This window comes from Pinus tabuliformis, chromosome 3_2 (assembly GCF_031772625.1).
Source record: "Pinus tabuliformis cultivar Carrire ecotype Pingquan chromosome 3_2, CPIR1, whole genome shotgun sequence".
Classification (NCBI taxonomy): domain Eukaryota; kingdom Viridiplantae; phylum Streptophyta; class Pinopsida; order Pinales; family Pinaceae; genus Pinus; species Pinus tabuliformis.
The window spans coordinates 1,235,750,726-1,235,772,935 of record NC_142302.1 but is presented as its reverse complement, the minus strand read 5'-3'; the positions used below and the strand labels follow the sequence as shown (position 1 = coordinate 1,235,772,935).

Genomic DNA, 22,210 nt, shown 5'->3' with positions numbered 1-22,210 from the left:
TCCCTCAACATTTGAAGTCGTTGTTGCAGCCCTACTTCCAATAGAGGGAACACTTGCAGACCCTGATAAAATTGGAAGAGGAGGGGCATCTGGGTACATTCTTCTCCTTCCTTTGCCCCTTCCCTGTTGCCCTTGATTGGGCCATGAATGTTGTAAAAAAATAAAGAAAAATGCACAAACTTGTAAAAAAATGCATATGCAAACTGCTATAACAAAAATGCAAAATAATGGAAACAAAATGCACTTACTTGTTGCTTGAATTGCCTCCAAAATTCTCCCAAACCCTTTGTTATTCGTTCTTGCACACCCACAGCAAGAGAGAGTGAAAAGTGATTGTGAAATGGGCCAAAACCACCCTTTATGGGTTGCACAGCACACCAAACAAGGGGATTTGTGTCCCAAGATCAGGACATCATCCGGAGGACACATGTCCCACCGAATCGTGTCTAATTCGCCCGATTCGAGACACGTCAGGGGTTAGGGACGAATCCAGTTTCATAGTACGATAACAATTTATCTCAATGATCAAATAATTGCAATGTTTCACAACAAATTGATTTAGGATGGTTAGATCCCTTTGCAGTTCGACAATTTCGCATATCATATCACTCAGAGGATCCTATCATCTTGTATCCTCGAAGATGACAACTCGAGTAACCTCGAAAGATGAGAATAAATTACAAGACGAGGAAAGAAATGACACGTGTTATCGGAAACTGTTGACACCTAATCTTCATGATTGGGTGAATTTATGTAAATAATTAAATTAGGAATGTGAACAGTCATCGGGAGATGAACTGAACAGTCACTCCCTATTGTATATAACAAACACCTACCTAATGGAATAATACGAATCAGTTTTTCTGCCTGATGGAGTTACTGCCTGGCCTGACATGGTATCAGAGCCAGCTCCTTTTTTTAGCCTTTGTGTCTTTGTAACTCCTGGTCTGCTCCACTGCTCCCCATATAATTCAGCCACTGATTACCTGCGTTTTGTCTGCCATCCCTGCGCTCTCTGTACCTGCGCTCTCTGTCTGACATTCATCTGACATTCGCCTGACAATAGTTTCATATGTTTGAACGATGGACGTTTCATACGTTTGAACGCTGGACGCTTGTGTTACAGTGTGTGGGGTCTGGGAATTGGATGCCTGTACTGATGCATGTACACGCAGTGTGTGTGCCAACCAGCACCATTTGCCTAATTGGAATGATATTTTCCTGAGGTGTCAAAAGCAGTGCCTTAGGCTTCGTTCTGGTTCTTTCTATTAGCCCCTCTTTTTGTGGTAGGTTTCAGAATGAATAGAGAAGAAAGCAGAATACTGGATTTCAGGTTTCTTCTGTATTAATTCGATTGATTGCCATTTTAATAATGTTTGAATCGCTTGAGGAGTCGTATTTTTATTCTGGTATGAAGCGGGGTCATTTTGCGTGACAACTCGTTCAGAGTCATCTTGCTCCTTGATTGGTTCGAACCATAGTAGCAAGATTTGGTCTTTTGCCGAACAGAAATTCTGCGTTAATGCAAAATTCAGCGAATATTCAGTATACCTTTGATTATGCTGTTCACGATGGGCCTCTGCACGAGGATGGCAGCGAGGGACATGTTTTTATACAACATTTGAACAGTTGATCCATTTTTATTTTGTTCTGGTATCAAAGCGATATATTTTTGTTTCTGGTCTCCTCTGAGGAAGGCGGTTTGAGGAGCCTTGCCCTTCCTTTGCCGCATGCAGACATCTCTTGGCGGCTACCATATTCTTTCATATATTTGAACACTGCCTGTTGTAATATTTGAACGCTGACTGTTGTAATATGTGAACGCTGGCCTGTTGTAATATTTGAGCGTTGACTGTTGTAATATTTGAACGCTGCCTGTTGTAATATTTTGAACGCTAGTTATGGTATATACATTTGAACGATGACAACAAATTTCTAGCAGAATATTTGGTGGAGGCAAAACATCCATGATGCTTGAGCCCTTTTAAAAGAGGCCATATGGTATGAAGAATTGGTTTTGTATACTGCGTATGCATTGAATGTTTTTGGTAGCCGTGTACGTTTTGAAAGTCATTTTCTCTATGTGTATTGAAGTTGTGATGGCAATGATTGCATTCGCTGCAAAAGAAATGGATCACATGATGCCTCTACATGCAAGCTACCATGGGACAAAATTAAGCAGAAAAGAAATCAACAGAAAGGTAAAATTGATGATACATACACAGGTAAAGCACCTGAATCTGCTCACTATGTTGAGGCACAATGTAACATTGGAGTAAATGAAGATTTGTTTAATGCTTCACTTGCTTCCTGGAAAAATGATTGGTTGCTTGATTCAGAAGCAACCTGTCACATGACTCATACAAAATATTTTTTTGAAGATTTTACTGACAATGTTGATGGAGCAGTATACTTTGCAGATCAATCATAAATCAAGCCATCAGGGCTTGGCACAATCAGGCTTAAATTGCCTGGTCTTCCAGACTTTCTTCTGGATCATGTTCTATATCTCCCACAGCTCAAGAGAAACTTGTTGTCCTTGGTCCACATTCGCCAGCAAGGTCACTCCATTCATATGTTTGATGGCAAGCTTGAGGTAAGAAAAGCATCTGACCACTCACTTGTCATGAGGGGAATAGAAGAAGAAAGGCTTCTCAAACTGCAAGGAACCTCTACTCATGCACAACATTTCTCATATATTTCTCAGCATGAAGAAGGTACACTTCCATCAAGTTTATTATGGCATGCTAGATTTGGACATTTAAACTATGACAGTCTCCGCTTACTGAAGAAAAATGGTGTTGTTGGTTTGTCTACAATTCCTAGGAAACTTAAGCAATGTGATGCTTGCATTCTAGGAAAGCATAGCAAACAGTCTTTTCATGATTCACGTTCAAGAGCACATAGGAAGCTTGAACTCATTCATTCAGATTTATGTGGTCCAATGCCTGTTCCTTCTGCAAATGGAAATAAATATATCATGACATTTGTTGATGACTACACCAGAATGTGTTGGGTTTATTTATTGAAGAACAAATCTGATGCTTTTCAAACATTCAAGAATTTTCATAAATGGATTGAAAATGATGCACAATCTCATATTGGGTCTATTCGCACTGATAATGGAAAAGAATACACATCAAATGAATTTGAAAACTATCTTCGCCAACATGGGATCAAACATCAAACCACTGTGCCTTATAGTCCCCAACAGAATGGTGTAGCTGAAAGAATGAATAGAACAATCTTGAATATGGTACGATCCATGCTTTTCTTCAAAAATGTAAAGATAATGTTTTGGGCTGATGTTGTTCTATGTGCTGCATATATAAAGAATAGATGTCCATCTAATGCTATAAGAAACAAGACTCCTTATGAATTGTGGTATGGACATGTTCCTTTGGTAAAACATCTCAGGGTCTTTGGTTCCACCTGTTATGCTTTGATACCAAAGGTACATAGAAACAAACTTGGTGCTAGAAGTCGTAAGTATATCTTCCTGGGGTATTCAAACACCTCCAAAGCATACCGCCTCTATGATGAAGTAAATAAAAAGTTTGTTGTATCTAGAGATGTATTTTTTCTTGAATCATCCAAAACTAACAATGTTGTTGAGCGGCAACTTGATCGCTTGGATAGATTCGCAAAAACAAAATCATTTCAAGAATTTGATAATCAGATTCCACATCTTGAAGGGGGGATTCCTATACTAGATCAACATGTGGAATCTTCTTCTGAAGAACACTGTCCCCCGCATGAAACACCAACAACGGATGATGCTTTAAGTGATGTAATTGATAGAACTGGGAGACTCAATCTTGATTCAGTCCCAACTCAATCAACAGAGCAACCTGGACCATCTCAGAAAGGTCCCCCAAAGTGGTTGACGAAGACACTTGAAAGTGTTCATCCTGATGAAATTGGAAAAACAGAAACCAGAAATTCAAACCGACAAAATGGAGGTGATGTAGATGACTCTAATTCACCTGTTGATATGGATGTTTCTTATGATTGTGAATTGAACTTGTCTACAGATTTTGAACCAACTTCCTTCAAAGAAGCTGCTTCTCATGATGAATGGAAAGAAGCGATGCAAAAGGAGTATGATGCCCTCATAAAGAACGGCACTTGGAAGCTGGTTGATCCTCCATTTGGAACCAAACCAATTGGCTGCAAGTGGGTCTAAAAGAACAAGCATAAAGTTGATGGCTCACTTGACAAGCGCAAAGCTAGGCTTGTGGCAAAAAGTTTTGCACAGAAGGAAGGGGTCGATTATGAGGAGACTTTTGCCCCCATCGCAAAATGGGCCACCATCCGGACACTCTTTGCACTAGCAGCTAAGAACGGTTGGAAAGTCCATCAAATGGATGTAAAAACTGCTTTCTTGAATGGAGATCTAAAAAAGAATGTTTTTATGTCCCAGCCTGAAGGATTTGCTGTGAAAGAACATGAACATAAAGTATGCAAACTTGTGAAGTCCTTGTATGGCCTCAAACAAGCACCGGGAGCCTGGTATGAAAAACTAACTGAGCATCTTCTGAAACTCAATTTCAATCATTTTGATCTTGACGATGCAACTTTATTTGTCAAGAAAGTTGGCAAAACAGTTGTATATCTTGTGGTATATGTAGATGATCTTTTAATGACAGGGAACAATGAAAGCTACATTGCATCCATAAAGAAGGAATTGGGAAAAAGTTTTGAAATGACTGATTTGGGCTATGTTCATTACTTTCTTGGCATTGAAGTAACCCAACATCCAAAGTCCATATTTCTTTCTCAGAAGAAATACATTGGAGATTTGTTGAACAGGTTTGGCATGACAGAGTGCAATCCTCTTACTACTCCAATGGAACAAAACTTGAAGCTCACATCTATTGAAGGAAAGGAATTTAAGGATGCAACAAAGTATAGACAGCTTGTAGGAAGTCTCAACTACCTAACTACCACCAGACCAGACATTTCATTTGATGTTGGAACCCTCTCCAGGTTTATGCAAAACCCTTGTGAGGGACATTGGTCTGCTGCAAAAAGAGTTCTAAAGTACTTGAAGGGAACTCAAGACTTTGGAATCAAGTACACACAAGTGGATGACTTCAGCTTGATCGGATACTCTGATTCAGACTTCGATGGAGACAAAGAAACTGGGGTATCTACTTCAGGATATGCTATGAGTCTTGGATCAGGAGTTGTCTCCTGGAGATCACGCAAACAATCAGTTCCAGCAGATTCCACAACAGAAGCAGAATACGTGGCAGCAGCTGAAGCAACAAAAGAAATTGTGTGGCTCGGGAAAATTCTTGAAGATTTGCAGGTAAAACAAGTACAATCAACTCCACTCATGATTGACAACACCTCTGCAATAAAGTTGGCCAAGAACCCAAAGTTCCATGATCGAACAAAGCACATCAATACTAAATATCCTCTGATTCGACATCATGTTGAGGCCAAAACAATCCATCTCCGTCATTGTTCCACAAATGAGCAAATTGCAAACATCTTCACCAAAGCGCTTGGAAGGGAAAAGCTTGAACGATTCAGAATGATGCTTGGACTCAACAACATCCCTTCAGATTAAGGGAGGAAATGTTGACACCTAATCTTCATGATTGGGTGAATTTATGTAAATAATTAAATTAGGAATGTGAACAGTCATCAGGAGATGAACTGAACAGTCACTCCCTATTGTATATAACAAACACCTACCTAATGGAATAATACGAATCAGTTTTTCTGCCTGATGGAGTTACTGCCTGGCCTGACAGAAACAAGCTTTGAAGACAAACCTTTCTAAAGAGTAAGGAAATGTTATGAATATAATTTGCATAAAAATAATATCTATATAAATAATAATAATAAGCATTATAATGATTAATACAGAAGAGGCATGCCTCTAAAAACATGACCATTCATGAAGGGGCATATGCCTAGGTATATAAGCAAGCCCTCATGTGCAACAATAGCATCCCATATTAATTATTTTATACACTATTCAATATATTATATATTCTTATCCTCAATCGATGTCATTATATTCCAATTATTTTAAATTACTTAAATAGTATATGAATTTTGTTCGTTAGATTAGTATCAAAGCGAATACAAATTGTGTTCATTACATTGGTATCAGAGTGTAAACGAACTTTGTTTCTTTACAAGGAGACCTTAAGTTGTCTCTCTAGATGTACTTTTTGATATAAAGTGAGTTTATATTCTTAAAGTGACTTTTGTACTTTATAAACTTAAAGTGTATTTAAGTGGGTGACTTAAAGTGCATTTAATGAATATTAAAGTGTATTTAATATATGAACCCTAAATCTTATTAAAGCACAGCCATTGAAAAAGTTAGTTAGAGAGGTTAGGGTTAAGTCAATGAGAAATAAAGTACAAAAAGACATTTAGAGAGGAGATGTCGCAGAAGAATGCAAGTATGCAAAATACTTATATATATATATATATATATATATATATATAATTGAATGAACGATTGATGATTACATGCCTTCGTGACTGTGTGGCTAAATAGGCATTCACTGCGCACGAAGATCTGATCAGTCATGTTGATTGACTTTTCCCTTCATAACCAATAAATTTGTATCAATGTTTATCTTATTAACTTATCAGTTATTTTTTATTCATAGCATGCCCCTCCTTTAGAAATGCTTTCTCCTCAAAGCAAGGGTAATGATGGGTATTGTTGTCAGAATTTTTCTGTTTCCCATGAAGAATCTTCTTTTGGAAGTTTTTTCCATTTAATGAGGTATTCCTTAATAGTTTTGGAACGTAATACCTTCTCTTTGGTAGCAAGAATACCTTCAAGTTCTAAAACGATTCTTCCTTCGTCATCAACTTTAGGTATTTCTGTTTGAGTTGATTGATTTCGTCCTAGCATTTTTTTAAGACACAATACATGGAACACATTATGGATCTGACAATTATTTGGTAATTTCAATCCATAAGCCACTTCACTGATTTTTTTTATTATTTGGAAAGGTCCATAAAATTTTGGAGCCAACTTGTTCTTTCCTTGTTGCTTCAAAGATAATTGCTTGTAGGGTTGAAGTCTTACGAAGACCCAATCGCCTTCTTCAAATTCTCTCCATGAATGGCGTTGATCTGCTTATTTCATCCAATTTCTAGTTGTTAAATTTTCTTTTAATATTTTAATGATCTTTTGATTTTCTTCCAATTGATTCTTTACTACTTGAACCTTAGAGTCACTCAATGCAAAGTCCTTCCATTTTGGAGGTTCATATCCATATAAGGCTTGAAAGGGGTCATTTTAGTTGATGTTTGGTAGGTGGAATTGTACAACCATTCAGCTAGATGTAACCATTGAAACCATTTATTTTGTGTATTTGTTACAAAACAAAGAAAATAAGTTTCCAAACATTTATTTACTATTCATTATTGATTTTAAGAAGTCTTCTCAATTGTTAATTATTTTTTATAATTATGATCTCATTACATTCTTACTCATTAATTCCATCATTCAATAATTACACAGAAAACATCAACCAATAGCACATAAGATAGTAGATTCATAAATAGATAGCCACACAAAGAACACAAACCTTTTTACCATGGGAAAACCCATAATGGGGAAAAACCCAACCAACCTTTTCCTTAGAGAATCAATGCAACAAGAGATATATCAAAGTCAACTAACCAGACCAACCTAGCCCTCTGTTGAGAAATCAATGCATCTAGTTATTGAGGTTTCGATTTCTCTTTTCTTGACAATTACTTGTGATATGTGTTGGCTTCTTTACTTCTTTATTATGTTATCTTTCATCAAGCAATTATCAAATCAAAAATGCATGAAGATCACAAGAACAAGATACACAAGATGTAGGCACTCGGCCAGGGCAAAATCTCTCTCCTAGGGGAAAAGCCAGTCAAACTCTTCTTCTACAATAGAACCAAGTCAAAGTGAAACAATCCAAGACCTTTTGACCAAGACAAAGACCTCCTCCGATCACCAAGTTAGCCCTCCTTCGAAGTAGGCAAACTCTGCCAAAGTCAACAAGAGTCAACACCTTCAAAACTGCGTCATTCTAAAATTTTCACCCCCCTACAACTCAGAATTTCGGACCTGCAGCCATTGCAAAAATTTTGGCCGCTGCAACTTGCCCAGTAACCCTAGAAAAACTCGCGTGTGTGACAGAGAAGATGCCCCAAAACTTCGATTTATGTTCTTCCTTTGATTTGACCTTCTTATCCTTCACTTCGCACTTCTTTTTATCTTCCTTCACTACAGATCGAATTTGATGGATGATAAATGCCAAATAGGTTGAATTCTTCTTCTATTTATATTGCTTCCACAGGGTTGAATTGCCCCAAACTAGGTTGACTTCATCAAGGCAGGGCCGACTTGGTGAGGAGGTGAAATATGATTGTTTTGACTCAAAATAATTTTTCTTTACATGATACAAAAGCCCAAGAAGGGTCTAATAAATATGAAAATGACTCTTATGACTCAAGAAAACCCTAGAAGCCTACAATGGAGGCTTTGACCTAATAAATAAGTAAAAAGAACATGAAACCCATGCTTCAAAATAATTTTCTTTTTCTTCTTTTTCAATTTTACAATAAATACATAATGATAAAGTACAATAGCAATTATGAAGACCGACCATAGTTACATTTTCAACACTCCCTCTTAACTAGGGAGGTATTCATAATTGTACAAACAGGTACAAGGATGAACTCAAATTGACATGTTCTTAGAAGAGTAACAGATACCATAACTATCAAGGTATCCTCCCAACAGGGATTAAGGTGTCATCAAGGCAACTTGCCACTATAGGTAGCATCAGGCTACAGCCCTAGTATCAATCCAACAGGATATAGATACCATCTAGGCCTCCATGCCAAGACACCAACCCTCACAAGGATCTATGTATCATCAAGGTCAAATCACTAAAACAGAGCTCCATATCAAGACCAAGATACCCTCCCACACAAGGATCTATACATCATCAAGGCCAAACTATAACTGAGATCTCCATATGTTAAATTTTAGGTATGTTCTATGCTTAGAGCAATTTATTTCAATTTTCACAGTTAGCTCAATATCTTTTCCAGATTAGCAATCACATCAGCATTAAAGTAAACTGCAGATAGAACATAAACATAAATCGCAAAAGACAAGCCGAGACAAGAGGACACAAGATGTGGTGCTAGCCAGGGACAAACCCCAATGCGAGGAAACCCTTGATCAATTCTTCTTATATGTTCTTCAATAGTTTAGCTGAGAGAGAGAGAGAGAGATAATACGTTTACAACGGAAGTCAACACTTTGACTTATATAGATAAGAGCATAGATCATCTCTAAGAAGATGATACATGAGATCAGTTGAAGACATGTTGCTTCAACTGTCGCTTCAACTGATTCTCCAAGGTGACTCCTTCACATATCGTTGTGCTACATTTCGTCATCATGCTACACCTCACCGCGCTGCACTATGTTGCACCCATCATCACTATGCTGCATCTCATCACGCTTCATTAATCATGACTATACCTATCACTGTATTGCATTATGTGCCATCGCTGCACCATGTTGCCATACTGACCTATGCGCTCGCTGCATCTTGCTTGCTTGTTGTCCCTAGCTTGCTTGTTGTCCTTTGCATGCTTGCTGTTGTATTCTAGTTGTCCCTTGCATGCTAGCTGTAACATTACATGATTGGTGTATTTGCTACTAAGCACCATACAACTGTCCCAATGTTAGTTAGTTGTCCCTTGCATGCTGCTCTCCTTCGGAGACAGATGCTCAAGCTGTTCTGGAAATTTCGGCAATTTTAGTTGTTCCTGGCAGTTTCGGCTATTCTCGACAGTTCCGACTTTTCCTGGCAATGCGCAGCAACTCCGGCTTCTGCCCTCTGCTTCAGCTTTCCCGGCTGCTTCGGTTGTTCCTAGCAATTTTGGCATTCCCGGCAATTCCGACAGTTCCAGCTATTCCCGGCAGTTCCGGAAATTCCGACTATTCCCGACAGTTCTGACAGTTCCGACTTTTCCGACTTTTCCCGGTAGTTCCGGCTTTCTCTGGCAGTTCCAATAGTTCCGGCTTTTCCCAGCAGTTTCGGCTTTCTCTGACAGTTCTGGTAGTTCTGGCTTTTCCCAGCAGTTCCGACTTTTCCTAGCAGTTCTGACAGTTCCCGCAGTTTCGGTTTCTACCCTCTAGATTAGAGCAGCGTTATCCCTTAGGATCTCTCCTACTAAAACCCAAAGACAAGTAGAGAGGAAGAGATCCCAAGTGTGTTGAAATGACTTGAAGGCCACCTCTATTTATACTAAAACGTTGAGCACAAGTGGGGTTTATTTGGTTGTTGGCCGACCTTAATGTAACACAAATAAATTCATATCTCCATGAATACTTATCGGAATCGAATGATCTTTAGATCAATCCTACACCTCTCGATGAGAGGGATCCAAGAAAAAATATCAGCTTCCATTAATAAGATGACCCACATTGAGTTTGGCCCTAGTTGCCAATTTTAACACCATACCAACTAGGCCAAGATGTCCTCCCAAGTACCATCATAAGGGCACATAACCTATGGTACTCATCTCTCCCTGTCAACCAAATCAGAGATATCCACCAACCCAAGCATGCTTCTAAAATACACAAACTTCTTATTAGGGAGAGATTTCGTCAACACATCAACTACTTGTTCATCTGTCGGAACGTATTGTAGCTTTACGACCATATCCTATACCAAACTTCTAATATAGTGGTACATATTATTAATGTGCTTAGTCCTAGCATGGAACACAGTGTCTTCAAACGTTTTGATGCTACTTTGGTTATCACAATTTATAATTATGGGATCTAAGGGCCCCTCCAAACAAAACTGACATAAGGGCCCTTCTTCTTGATTTATAGGTAATTTTTCATGTTGCTATTCTTCTTCACAGAGTGGTATATCTTCTTCATTGGACTTAACGGGAATATCTTTGGACTTCTTGTATGCAAAGTTTTCATCAAATATGACATCTCTACTAACTTCAATTCTATGGTCTTCTTTTATGTAAATTCTATAAGCCTTTCATGAAATACTATAACAAACAAAGAATCCTCCATTTATTACTATCCTAGATAGATTGTAAATGATCTTGATACCAAAGCTTCTCGCAACCTTCAAGAGATTATTAAGGGTCTCGAGTCTCATCTTCAAATAGCTTGCCATTAATGAGAGAGATCTTCCATCCAAGAGGGATTTCCTACCTTCAAATGATAGCCACCAAAGTGATATTCAAATACTCCTTCCTTCACAATAGCTTTGATACCTTATTGAGAAATCAATGCATGTAGCTATTAGGGCTTCGATTCCTCTTTTCTTGATAATTACTTGGGATATGTGTTGGCTTCTATATTTCTTTATTATGCTATCTTTCTTCAAGCAATTACCAAATCAAAAATGCATGAAGATCACAAGAACCAGAGACATAAGATGTAGGCACTCAGCCAGGGCAAAACCCCTCACCTAGGGGAAAACCCGTCCAAACTCTTCTATAATAGAACCATGTCAAAGTGAGACAATCCAAGACCTTTTGACCAAGAAAAAACCTCCTCCAATCATCAAGTCAGTTCTCCTTCCAAGTAGACAAACTCTGTGAAAGTTAACAAGAGTCAACTCCTTCAAAATTGCTTAAATCTGAAATTTTCGGCCCCCTGCATCTCGGAATGCATAGTGGTGCTAAGGTGGTGGCCATTGGCCAGCTGGTAGCTGAGGTAGATGTGACATGGTATCAACTATTAGGTTATTGAGAGGTTCATACCTTTGTATCAAGGTTACCCCCCTGTTAGCGCTTGAAATTTCACCTAGGCTGAGATAGACAAATCTCAAGGCTACATCAAACCATTACACCTCGTAGCTAGCCCTACGAGGAAGGAGAAGGCTCTCTCCGGTCAGACTCAAGGTATTTTCTCAATGGGGTGAGCTGACCAATTAGGATCAAATATATTAGGCTAGTAAACTGATAAGGAGGGTTGATTTAAAGTTTTTGGGGTTTTTGGTGGCAATTGGAGGGAGTGCAATTCAGGGTGTGGGGATTGAGCTCAGTTTTTGCAGGTGGGTCTTTGGGGCAAGGAAGGAGTTTGTGCTGATGCCTTAAGCTGAGATGGATGATCAAGGAAGAAAGAGAGGGAGCTAAAGAGGGCAAACAATGACTTTGAATCCTCTTTAGACAGTGGAAAACATAAATATTAAACAAAATTGAAAGCTGAGCATGGCATGCATGAATTCAAACTTTATCACTTCTTTTGTTTAATTAGCAGCAATAGAATAAGAGATGGAACACATAAACACACTTACAATGACAAGTAGGAAACACACCATCAACACAATAATCCACAAGAATCCACAATGATGTCTGCAAAACCCTGGCCTTCCTTTTCCTCAAATTGCAGAGATACAAGTAAAATATACAATAGAGCTTCTCCCTCAAGAGTCCAACCATGAAAATGAGCAAGAGAAGGCATAATATAGATCATCTAACTCCTTTCCCCACCTCTAGGGGTCGAGCTCAGCTTCCTAGGAGCAGTTTGAACTAATTCTAAACTGACCACTAGATAATAGGCAGTCAAAACAACTTGCCTCTAAAACTTAGGTAACCCATCCATGCATTTAAGACATAAGATGTAGGCACTCAGCCAGGGCAAAACCCCTCACCTAGGGGAAAACCCGTCCAAACTCTTCTATAATAGAACCATGTCAAAGTGAGACAATCCAAGACCTTTTGACCAAGAAAAAACCTCCTCCAATCATCAAGTCAGTTCTCCTTCCAAGTAGACAAACTCTGTGAAAGTTAACAAGAGTCAACTCCTTCAAAATTGCTTAAATCTGAAATTTTCGGCCCCCTGCATCTCGGAATGCATAGTGGTGCTAAGGTGGTGGCCATTGGCCAGCTGGTAGCTGAGGTAGATGTGACATGGTATCAACTATTAGGTTATTGAGAGGTTCATACCTTTGTATCAAGGTTACCCCCCGATACTAACAAAACCTGAAATGCGTATCACTTGTCAGAGTTAGGCTTTTCCATTATTTGACGATGTTATATCGAGTATTGACCTTTGGGTGTATTGGGTGTTGGAAGGTCAAGACAAAGCTATTGAGGTTTCCTCCTCAAACTGTTGATACCCAATAGGGAGTATCGACGTGGCGTGCGAGGTGACAGAGGATGTGAACAAAGGCTACAACATGTCAGTGACATGGCATTATACAATGGCGACATGTAAGCAAGGGATTCCACAAGTCTACTACGTGAAAGTGGTACACATGTTATGTGGTTTTTGGAAAGAAATCTTCAAATGGGCATAAGTTATTGTCCTGTACTCAAATATGGATGAAATTTATATTGTTGGAACATATAAATCTCTCGACGAGCATCAGATGATGGTAGTCTCAAAAAAAAAGTTTGAGCAAGTTGAAGAAAGAGGATTTTGATAATCTTGCTTCCTTAAAACGACCTAAGAGGTTGGGTCCAAATACCCTGCAGCCCTAATTGGGTATTAAGGGGTTGGGTGTGTTACATACATCAATTTGACAACTTGCTAGGTTGTGTCCTTCGAAATAGATTATTATTATTATTCATCCACCATTTTTTAGTACTCAACTACAACTTATCATCTGACTTTCATTCTACATATTGCCTTGCATTTTGGCACTAACATTTTAACCTTCAGTACTTGTGTATATTCTAACTCGATGTGCCTTAAAGGATCCCTTGATATCATATACTTGTTGTATTTAGCAGTCCCATTAACTGTCCCATTAAATGCTTTTTCCCAGTATTGCATGAGGGAGGCTAGCTATGGTGTAGGTAGGAGAGAAAGTGCAGCAAAAAGAAAAACTTTCCTCAATTATTTTTCCTTTTGTATGAAGATTGAAAAGGGAAATAATGAGAATGCTGTAGTTGATTAAAAGATTAGTAACTAACCTTGAGAATTTTGTCACAAGGGAATGGAATAAAACAATACTCAACAAAATACATTATAGCAATGTAGCCAAAAAGAAAAGATGATGATCACTACCCATATAACGAACAAATTTGGAAAAGGTCTGAGACATAATATAGATAATAGTATATAGTATATTCATAAATAATATAGTATATAGTATAGTGTAGTATATAGTATAATAATATATTGTATGTAGTATAATTGTCTAATGATTATAGTTTTAATATTGTGATTCACTAACGGTATTGATTTTTAACTTTGAATATGTTTTTTTAAATTTTAAAAATATTATGAGATCGTGGCTTTTCATTATGCAGAATCGCATTTGGATCTGGATCTGTTACCATATCCATTTCCTGGTAACATAGGTCTAGAAAAAATGATGAATAAGTAAATGACATTAACTAAAATATATTGCAGATATAGTTCATCAATAGTTGTCCATTACTCAACAACAACTTATCTCACTTCTATTCTACATTTATCCTCGTATATTGTTACAAACCTTTTCACCTTCATTACTTGTACATAATTTGAACACAAGGTTGCCCTAAAGGTTGCCGGCAAGTTCCCGAGTCCCCAATGTAGCCCCCGGCAGTTTGGGGACGTTTCCTAAGGGTCCACAAGTCCGCAGAAGACAGGTATGCAGGGCACATGGGTTTTTTTTGGGAGGACAGGTCCTCGTGCAACATACGTATAACTCTAACTCAGAGGTTCCCTAACAGATTCCTTAAAATGGTGTACTTGCTATATTTAGCAGTTCCGTTAAATGCTTTTAGCCACTGTTGCATGGATGAGCCCAGCTGTTCATGCAGGTAGGGGAGTATGTGCAGCAAGAAGAAACACTTCCCTTGTAAAGGAGGCAGTCATTGGAATGTGGGTGCAGCCCCCATTCATTGGACATTTCTTAAGTTGTAGTGAAATTCCAAAGAAAAAGCCTGAATATAGCTACAATAGTCTTTGATGGTGACCCTTTTGCAAAAGGATTAATTTCATTTGTGCTTAATTTAAAACAGACTCATGTTCAATACTTTTTTGCAATAAGTCAAAAGCCAGACATACCCGGATGCTAGCTCCAGGAAAAGAGCTAGTGTATGTTCAATGACATCTTCACTCTGCAATAAAATGATTAAGAAAGGCAAATTAATAAGCCAGGCAATAGATTGATTATATTACACAAAAAGACTACCCAGCCTAAGTGTATGATGAATAAACATATCAAATAGCCCCATAAGATATCAGAAAATATCACCTGAGTGTAACATTTTAAATTAGTTGCAATCTTGCCAACAATGACATTCAGAACCATGAGATGATCTTGCAGCCCTAGAAGCTCAGATAACCGAGAATATAGCTGCTGCAATTTAATGTAATATCTGATCATGAATATAAAATAATTGCAAAACATCAGCTTTTGGATTAAAAGCAAAGACTGAATTACCTTTGATGAATGCATGGCTTGGTCACCCACGTATGATTTTCGGAAATGCTGGAAAAATGTCAGTATCGCTCGATCAAGTCTTTGTTTACTTATTTGAGAATAACGCTGCAGAGTACACAATCAAGATTAAGCTCCACAGCTCAAAAAATAGAACCTTTCTCTCTCATTATGCTTAGAAACTTGAAAAACACATATTTATTTGAAGTGAAAGCCATTTGCAAGTTCCTCCACAGAAAATCTAATTCAAAACACAAAACAGAGAAACATCAGAATTGTAATGTCCCTGTCCCCATAGGAAGCTTATGACGGAGTCCGCTAGCCTAAAGTGGTTCCCATAGGCTAAAGAGGGGAAATATGTAATAAGGGGACTTAAATTGCCTAAGGAAACTTTATAAAGTTCAAAAAGGAGAAAGGGTTGTTGAAGTTTCTAAGTTTACTTAGTTAGAGACCCTCCATGCACTTTATCTGATTTATTCCTACCTACTTGTTGTTTTCCTTAACAAGCTATTTACAATGTAAATACTGAAAATAAACACTAGTGCATGCTCAACATATTACAGATCAGCAACTAAAAGAAACAGAAACAAACACACCATATGACACCATTATTTTTGGACTAATGTCCTCGGAAAAACCCAATGTAGGAAAACCGGTGCAGCTATCTGAGGGTTTTCTTATTAACCAATATCAGAGTACAATCTGGGTGCCGAAACTAGCCTACCCAACAGAGAATTTCCTTGGCAGTAATACCTCTCAGTTTCTGACAAATCTCTTGGCTGAAACCCCGGATAATCCTTCTGGCAGCTACTTAGCACCAATCTGCTCTAGAAACCCCAGCGTTAGCCTCTCTCTAAACTGTGTCAACCCCTCTCTGCCTCACGCTGGCCCTACGTCACCCCAAATGGGTCTGCGTCAACCCTGGGAGGCCTTGCGTCAACCCCTCTGGCCCTCTGCGTCAGCAACGATGGCCTCTCTGAGGCTTTGCGCAGCTCCCAGCTGCCTCTTCGTGTCCCTCCATGAGCCCTGGCTGCCTCTACGTCACTCTCCTTGGCTACTACGCTGCTCTCCCAGCACTATCTCTGCCTCTCTATCTCTTTGTACTCAAATGCCCATCAATTGCATCTCTCGATCACTAATTCTATCTCTCTTAACAAACCCCGCTCTAGAGAATAGAATGATTGATCACTCTGGTGTGTTCTCTAAGTGACACTCAAGCCTCCTCTTATACTTTTCCTGTTGACATATCAATGGCCGAGATTAAGTCCCTAATCAACGGCTAAGATTAGATATGGCTTGATCCATGTCTTTTGGACCATTCTAACACAGATTCATATTAATACACATTAATATTTTATTTTTCCTAGGTTTAGACTTAGGGACTCCATTAAAAATATTAATTATTTTAATATCCCCTGATCTGTTTAGAATCTGCCCAAACCCTTTCTAGGTATTGGAGATCTCATGTGCCCCAACCTCTGCACCAAATTTCGTGGCTAGAGCACATCCGATGCTACCCCAAATTAACAAAGGTCATATTTCCTAGGCAAGCTAAAAGTCACTCTAACTTCATAAAGTGAAATATCATAAAGTGACTTTATAAAAGTGAATTTAAAAAAAAAAATGGGAAGGTGAAGGTGAAAAGACAATCCTAAACTCATTAAAGGAGGAAAATGAGGAGACTCTCCTCATGCGTGCAATTGTGAGTTTCGAGAAAGTGCTCTTGGAGAGAGTTGAAGGAGAAGCTTAGGGTTTTGGAGCCATAGACGCCATAGCAGACTTCAGTGTTAAAACGAGACACCCTAGTTTGGGTTTGAGAGTGAAATCACCCAGATTTCACCTCTGAGCTTCAATGGAGAACAAAATTTCTGAGAAACATTGAGGTATTCAAACATTTTCAGTTGTTTTATACCCTTATACTGTATTTCCTATTTCTTATGACAGGGTGGAGATTTTCATGGGGAAATGGAGCAACAAAAGCAAATCTGAGCCAATTGACAGAGACTGTCTACAGTAGTAATTACTCCAGCTTCTTGGGGCCCACGAATTATCTGAAGAAGCCTGCATATTTTATTGTGGGGACCAGCCTACCTATGTCCCACAAGAGTAAAAGCATATGTATTTTCAAGGAGGTTATGGGAACAAGTTTCTAACGACCAGTGGCATGATTTTTACCCTTTCAGCGAGCTGAGTTATTTCAATTTTATTAATGGGCAGCGGTCAGAGCAAGCACGAGTTTTCTGGAGGAGAGCAGTCTTCTCTGGTCAAATTTTCAGCTGAGAGGGAATGAAGCCACCAGTGACATGAGTCAAAATACCTTGCTGCATTACTGGAAGGTCTATGCATAAATTTCTTGCTGGTTTGAATGGTCAGCGAGTAAGACTGTCAGTTGTTCGTGTGATTTGGAGAGTAGCTACTTCAATGCAGGGTAATTGTTGTCCACAAGGGTCACGGGACCTCTATTTCAGATTATCAAAGACAGAGCTGGGTCATTATGTTGCTTCTGCTAGTTGCTGTAAGAACCTGCGTTTTATCTCAGTTCAGATTTGAAGTGGTGGGTGCTAAAGAATGGCTATCAACTAGCGTGGACCTGTGGTTCCAATTATGGGCAGCGTAATTCTCAACTAAGCATGGAGCTGTCATTTCAGATGCGTTATGATTGTTGTATGTGTCTCTACTGATGACTGGCTTCAAATGTCAGGTTCCATATTACTGATTCCCTCACTGTATATTCAGATTTCAATAAGAAATTTATTCTATGGGCTGCCTTATCATATATCAGTGATGTTGTGAATTTTTGAGTCCATATGGTGAATGTATATTTGCTTTCTTGAATACTGGTTGGTGTTGTAGTGTTGAATGCATTGCTCATGAAACCACAGTATTATAGAACACCTACAGTGTAGTGTAAACCATATGTTTGAAGGAATTTGTCACTTAAAAAACTCAAATCAAAACTCAGAAATTTCGAAGCAAACTAGCAGTTTTCCAGTTCGGAATATTTCAAGAATTTTGAAATTATATCTTCTAACTAATACATAAACAACGGATATCACATCGCATTCTTAGTAAGCAGAACTAAGATAACCCAGAATACTTCTGACACTAGATTAGTACATCTGCAGACCTCTCAATCATCATTTGATAGACCCAACCCTGTGTGACTTTTGTGGAGTTCCAGCTACCAATCATATCACCGATCCACAGCTCTCAGCAGTCAGCACAGGAGCATTGTTTGGCTGACGCCTTTAGGAGACCAGTCTGACATCAACAGGCTTTTTCCCCATGGTGCTAGGCAAGTCTTTGCAGATCGCTCTCAACTTCCTCCCAGGATTTCCCAGTCCAACCCTCCCAGACTAGGCCTCTCAGATGGGGGCATCATCAGACAGTATAATGGCTCCTCTTTTGTTCTAGGAGTTTCGTTTGCATTACCACATTGCGCTTTATGATGCAGGGTGACATTTTAGTCTCATTGAGCTACTTTTGAGGTCATTTTATCAGACATCAGTAAAATAACTTATCCTAACATTGGTTGATGATCCAGCTGGCATATCCTCCTCTTCTTCCTCTCCCTCCTCTTCTGGTATTGAAGGAGGAGGTTCTTCTTATTCTGCACATACTTAAAGTCCTGTGCAGCCTTTTATCCTGTTTTACAAGGCTTACAAAATGGAATTTCATTACCATTCTCACGATTTGGTATAGCTTCTCTGTTCTTATGTTTTACCTTATCTGAGATATTTTGCCACTGCTCCTGTATGTCTCTATTTGATAGTACTTTTGAGTCACGTTGTCCTAGTCTTTGGTCATTCATGGACATTAATTAAATATATCAGAGAAAATACCTTTGTCATGTGTTAACTCCTAAGTTTGCCCCTTGCAAATTTAAAGGTTAAAGACAGCACATTTCATTAAGCTGAAGCCTCAGAGACAGATACAGATAAAAGTTGGGGATTGTTTCTGAGGATGGCCAGTCACAAGATTGATTCAGTAATGGTTCTGACACATTTTTAGAACAGTTTGGAGGCAGTTATTTTTAGCAGGATTCCTACTTTGTAGGAGATGGAGTTCCAAGGATGAAACAGCAGTACCATCACATATTCAGAGTCTTTATGAAATCAGGATTCCAGTGACACTTATCCAGGTGACATGCATGGCACTTTCCGTATGTCATAGACATTGATATATTTAGAATATTGCAACATTCTAAACTCAATGAGATACTTGCGTGCAACATGTGAGCACTTTCTATTTTCTGCAGTGGTTGCATGTTAGGTCTGATTACATGTATTATCCTAGGGGAGTATTTTATGGTCTATCTTGTGCTACGATTGTTGGAGAGAAGGCCAAGTATCCTCTGTGTCTAGGACGACTTTTCTGTAGAGGTTGATCAAGTAATTTGGGCATGGTCATGTGCATATGACAATCGTACATTTCTGTGCATAGGGCCGAGCTAATCCTGTTGCATTAGGAAGGGTAGAGACCCTTAAATTAGTTGAACTATAATTTGTTGAGGTGTTGTTATGAGGGTCGAGTTCCCTCAAGGTGAAGCTCAGTTATAAAGGGCCAAGAAGTGAGGTGACCACAGGACTCAGAAGTATATGGTTTGTAGTGGCCACAGGTTAGGGCACACTCTGAGGTAGACTGGAGTAGAGATCCATGAAAGTTATGTAGGTTGTGTTTTGTTGTTGATGATTGCAGGGAGGTATGTGGTTCAGGTCTGTTCATATAAGCAGTCTATGGACAGAGTATTTAAGGTCTTATGTGTAGTGTATTATGTGGGAAACTAATCACTTTGAGCAGACCTACTTGTGCCCTAAGTACAATGACTCATGAGCAGTTGAATTGTTGTTAGAGGGCATATTTGTTCGGCCTAAGTTCAGTGACATTGAAGGAGCAGTGCCATTGATAGAAGGTAGAATTTGATGAGCTGATGTGTGCAAGCAAATCTAGAGCAGCAGAGGACCTTGTGAGCAGCTAGGGAAGAGGTATTGGAGCAGCATATTCTCTGCAAGTATAAGTGGCAGGACCTGCCAAGTGTTCAAGACAAGTGGACTGAAAGGGCCGGTGTAAGCGCTTCTTCAGCAAGTGAAGTTTGTTCTTGTTCTTGGGCAGATTAAGGACCATAAATTGTTGATCTCAAGCCCTAGTTTTCAATGTATCAAGGTTAATTGTAAGGGCCGTGATCACTGGTATGGGAGCCCTACTTTTGTTGTATTAATGTTGTAATATAACAGGTTTTGAGTTGGCAAAAATTCTTGTCTATTTTGTTGAATCACTATAGTACATTTTCCACTGTGCAGAGTGCTTGTGTCGCGGCATTTTAGTGTGTTTGTGATCGTGTTTTTAGACATAGACCTGATTCTAAATTGCCAAGGAAAAATCAACATGGTATCAGAGCTCCTTTGAAGGGTCAGTTGAATCAAAGTGTGCATAGCGTACAGCTCAAGAGGGAGTTGGTTGCCTTGCTTTTGAAGGAATAACAGCAAAGGCGAAGTTGGCTACTGGTCTGAGGTACAAGCATAGGTTGGCTGGGTTGCCCAACTATAGTCCTTGGATGCAAAGGATTAGGTTGGTCTTGTTGGTGAATAAGGATTTAGGAATTCGCTAACAAGGAGATCAAGAAACCAACAGGTCCTAAGGAGTTGGAAGTATATGAAGAGTTGGATACGAATGCTAAGCTCAAGATCCTAGATGGTGTCAAAATTCACTTGATACCTCATCTAACCGAAAAGAAAACTGCCCATGAAATGTGGAAATCTCTTCAAGACTTGTTCCAAAATAAGAACGAGAACCAGTTGTTGGTATTGAGAGGTAAGCTCAAGAACACCAAGATGTTGGATGGCGAAGGTGTGGCTCTATATCTGACAAAGATTACTCATGTTCGTGATGAGCTAGCTGCCATTGGAGATAACGTTCCAAATTTTGAGTTAGTGAGGACTGCTTTGAAGAGATTTACATAGGAATGGAAGCATTTATCAAAGGGATCGTCGCTCAAGATAAGCTGCCAGATTGGAATGGGTTATGGGAAGACTTCATCCAAGAATAACTGTAGGACGAAGAGCTGCAGTTTGCTAAAGATAACATGGCTCTTGCAGGAAAGATGAAGGGAAAAGCAAAGGAGGACTTAAGCAAGTTTAAGTGTTATACGTGTGGTGAGTATGGTCTATATACGAGCAAGTGTCTATAGAGGAAGGGAGATAATGAGAAGAGGAAGGAGATAGCTAGGGTTGCTACATCTTCAAGTGAGCTAGATGACTTCTTGAGAAGGATGGAGGAGGACTTTGCTCTACTTTCTCATTTCTTTGAGAGTGCCATCCATGAGAACGCATGGTACATGGATAGTGGAGCATCGAAGCATATGACAGATCTGCGTGAAGTTTTTGAGAATCTAATTGAATGGGACTCGAAGTTGCACAAGGAGGTTGACGACAAGAGCTAGAAATTTGTCAAAGGGTCAAGTGTTCGGCCATTCAAGATGGAGTCAGGTGAGTTGTTACAAGTTCAAGATGTATTGTGGATATTGATGCTCAGGTACCCGTACAACATGTTGTATGTCTCTGTGATCAAGGTGAAGTGGTTTGAGGTGATATTTCGAGCAGGGAAAACGATATGCAGGCCCAAAGGCTCTAACTTTGTTGGAGCTATCATTGGAGTTAGGAAGCATGGTTTATATAGGCTGACGGGCAAGCCTATAGATCAAGGGAAGAAGCAGGTTCCTGAGACTTAGAGCGAGTCGATTTTGAGCAAGAGTTTGCAAGTTCAGAGGGAGAATCTGCAACCCAACAAGAGCACATGGTCAATGG

At 39.1% G+C, this 22,210-nt stretch overlaps 1 protein-coding gene across 13 annotated transcripts in view; it reads right to left on the bottom strand.

Moving 5' to 3' along the window:
• Positions 1–22,210, bottom strand: part of LOC149185213 (ARM repeat superfamily protein) — a 378,063-nt gene that overhangs the window by 139,741 nt on the left and 216,112 nt on the right. For 11 of the 13 annotated variants that reach the window (XM_089417804.1, XM_089417805.1, XM_089417807.1 and 8 more), the window contains 3 exons: positions 15,411–15,515; positions 15,222–15,326; positions 15,032–15,084 (listed from right to left, as the gene is read on the bottom strand). In XM_089417804.1, coding sequence (XP_089273930.1) covers positions 15,032–15,084; positions 15,222–15,326; positions 15,411–15,515 — 263 coding nt within the window. The remainder of the gene's footprint in view (positions 1–15,031; positions 15,085–15,221; positions 15,327–15,410; positions 15,516–22,210) is intronic. The other 2 variants (XM_089417816.1, XM_089417818.1) reach the window with 2 other exon arrangements.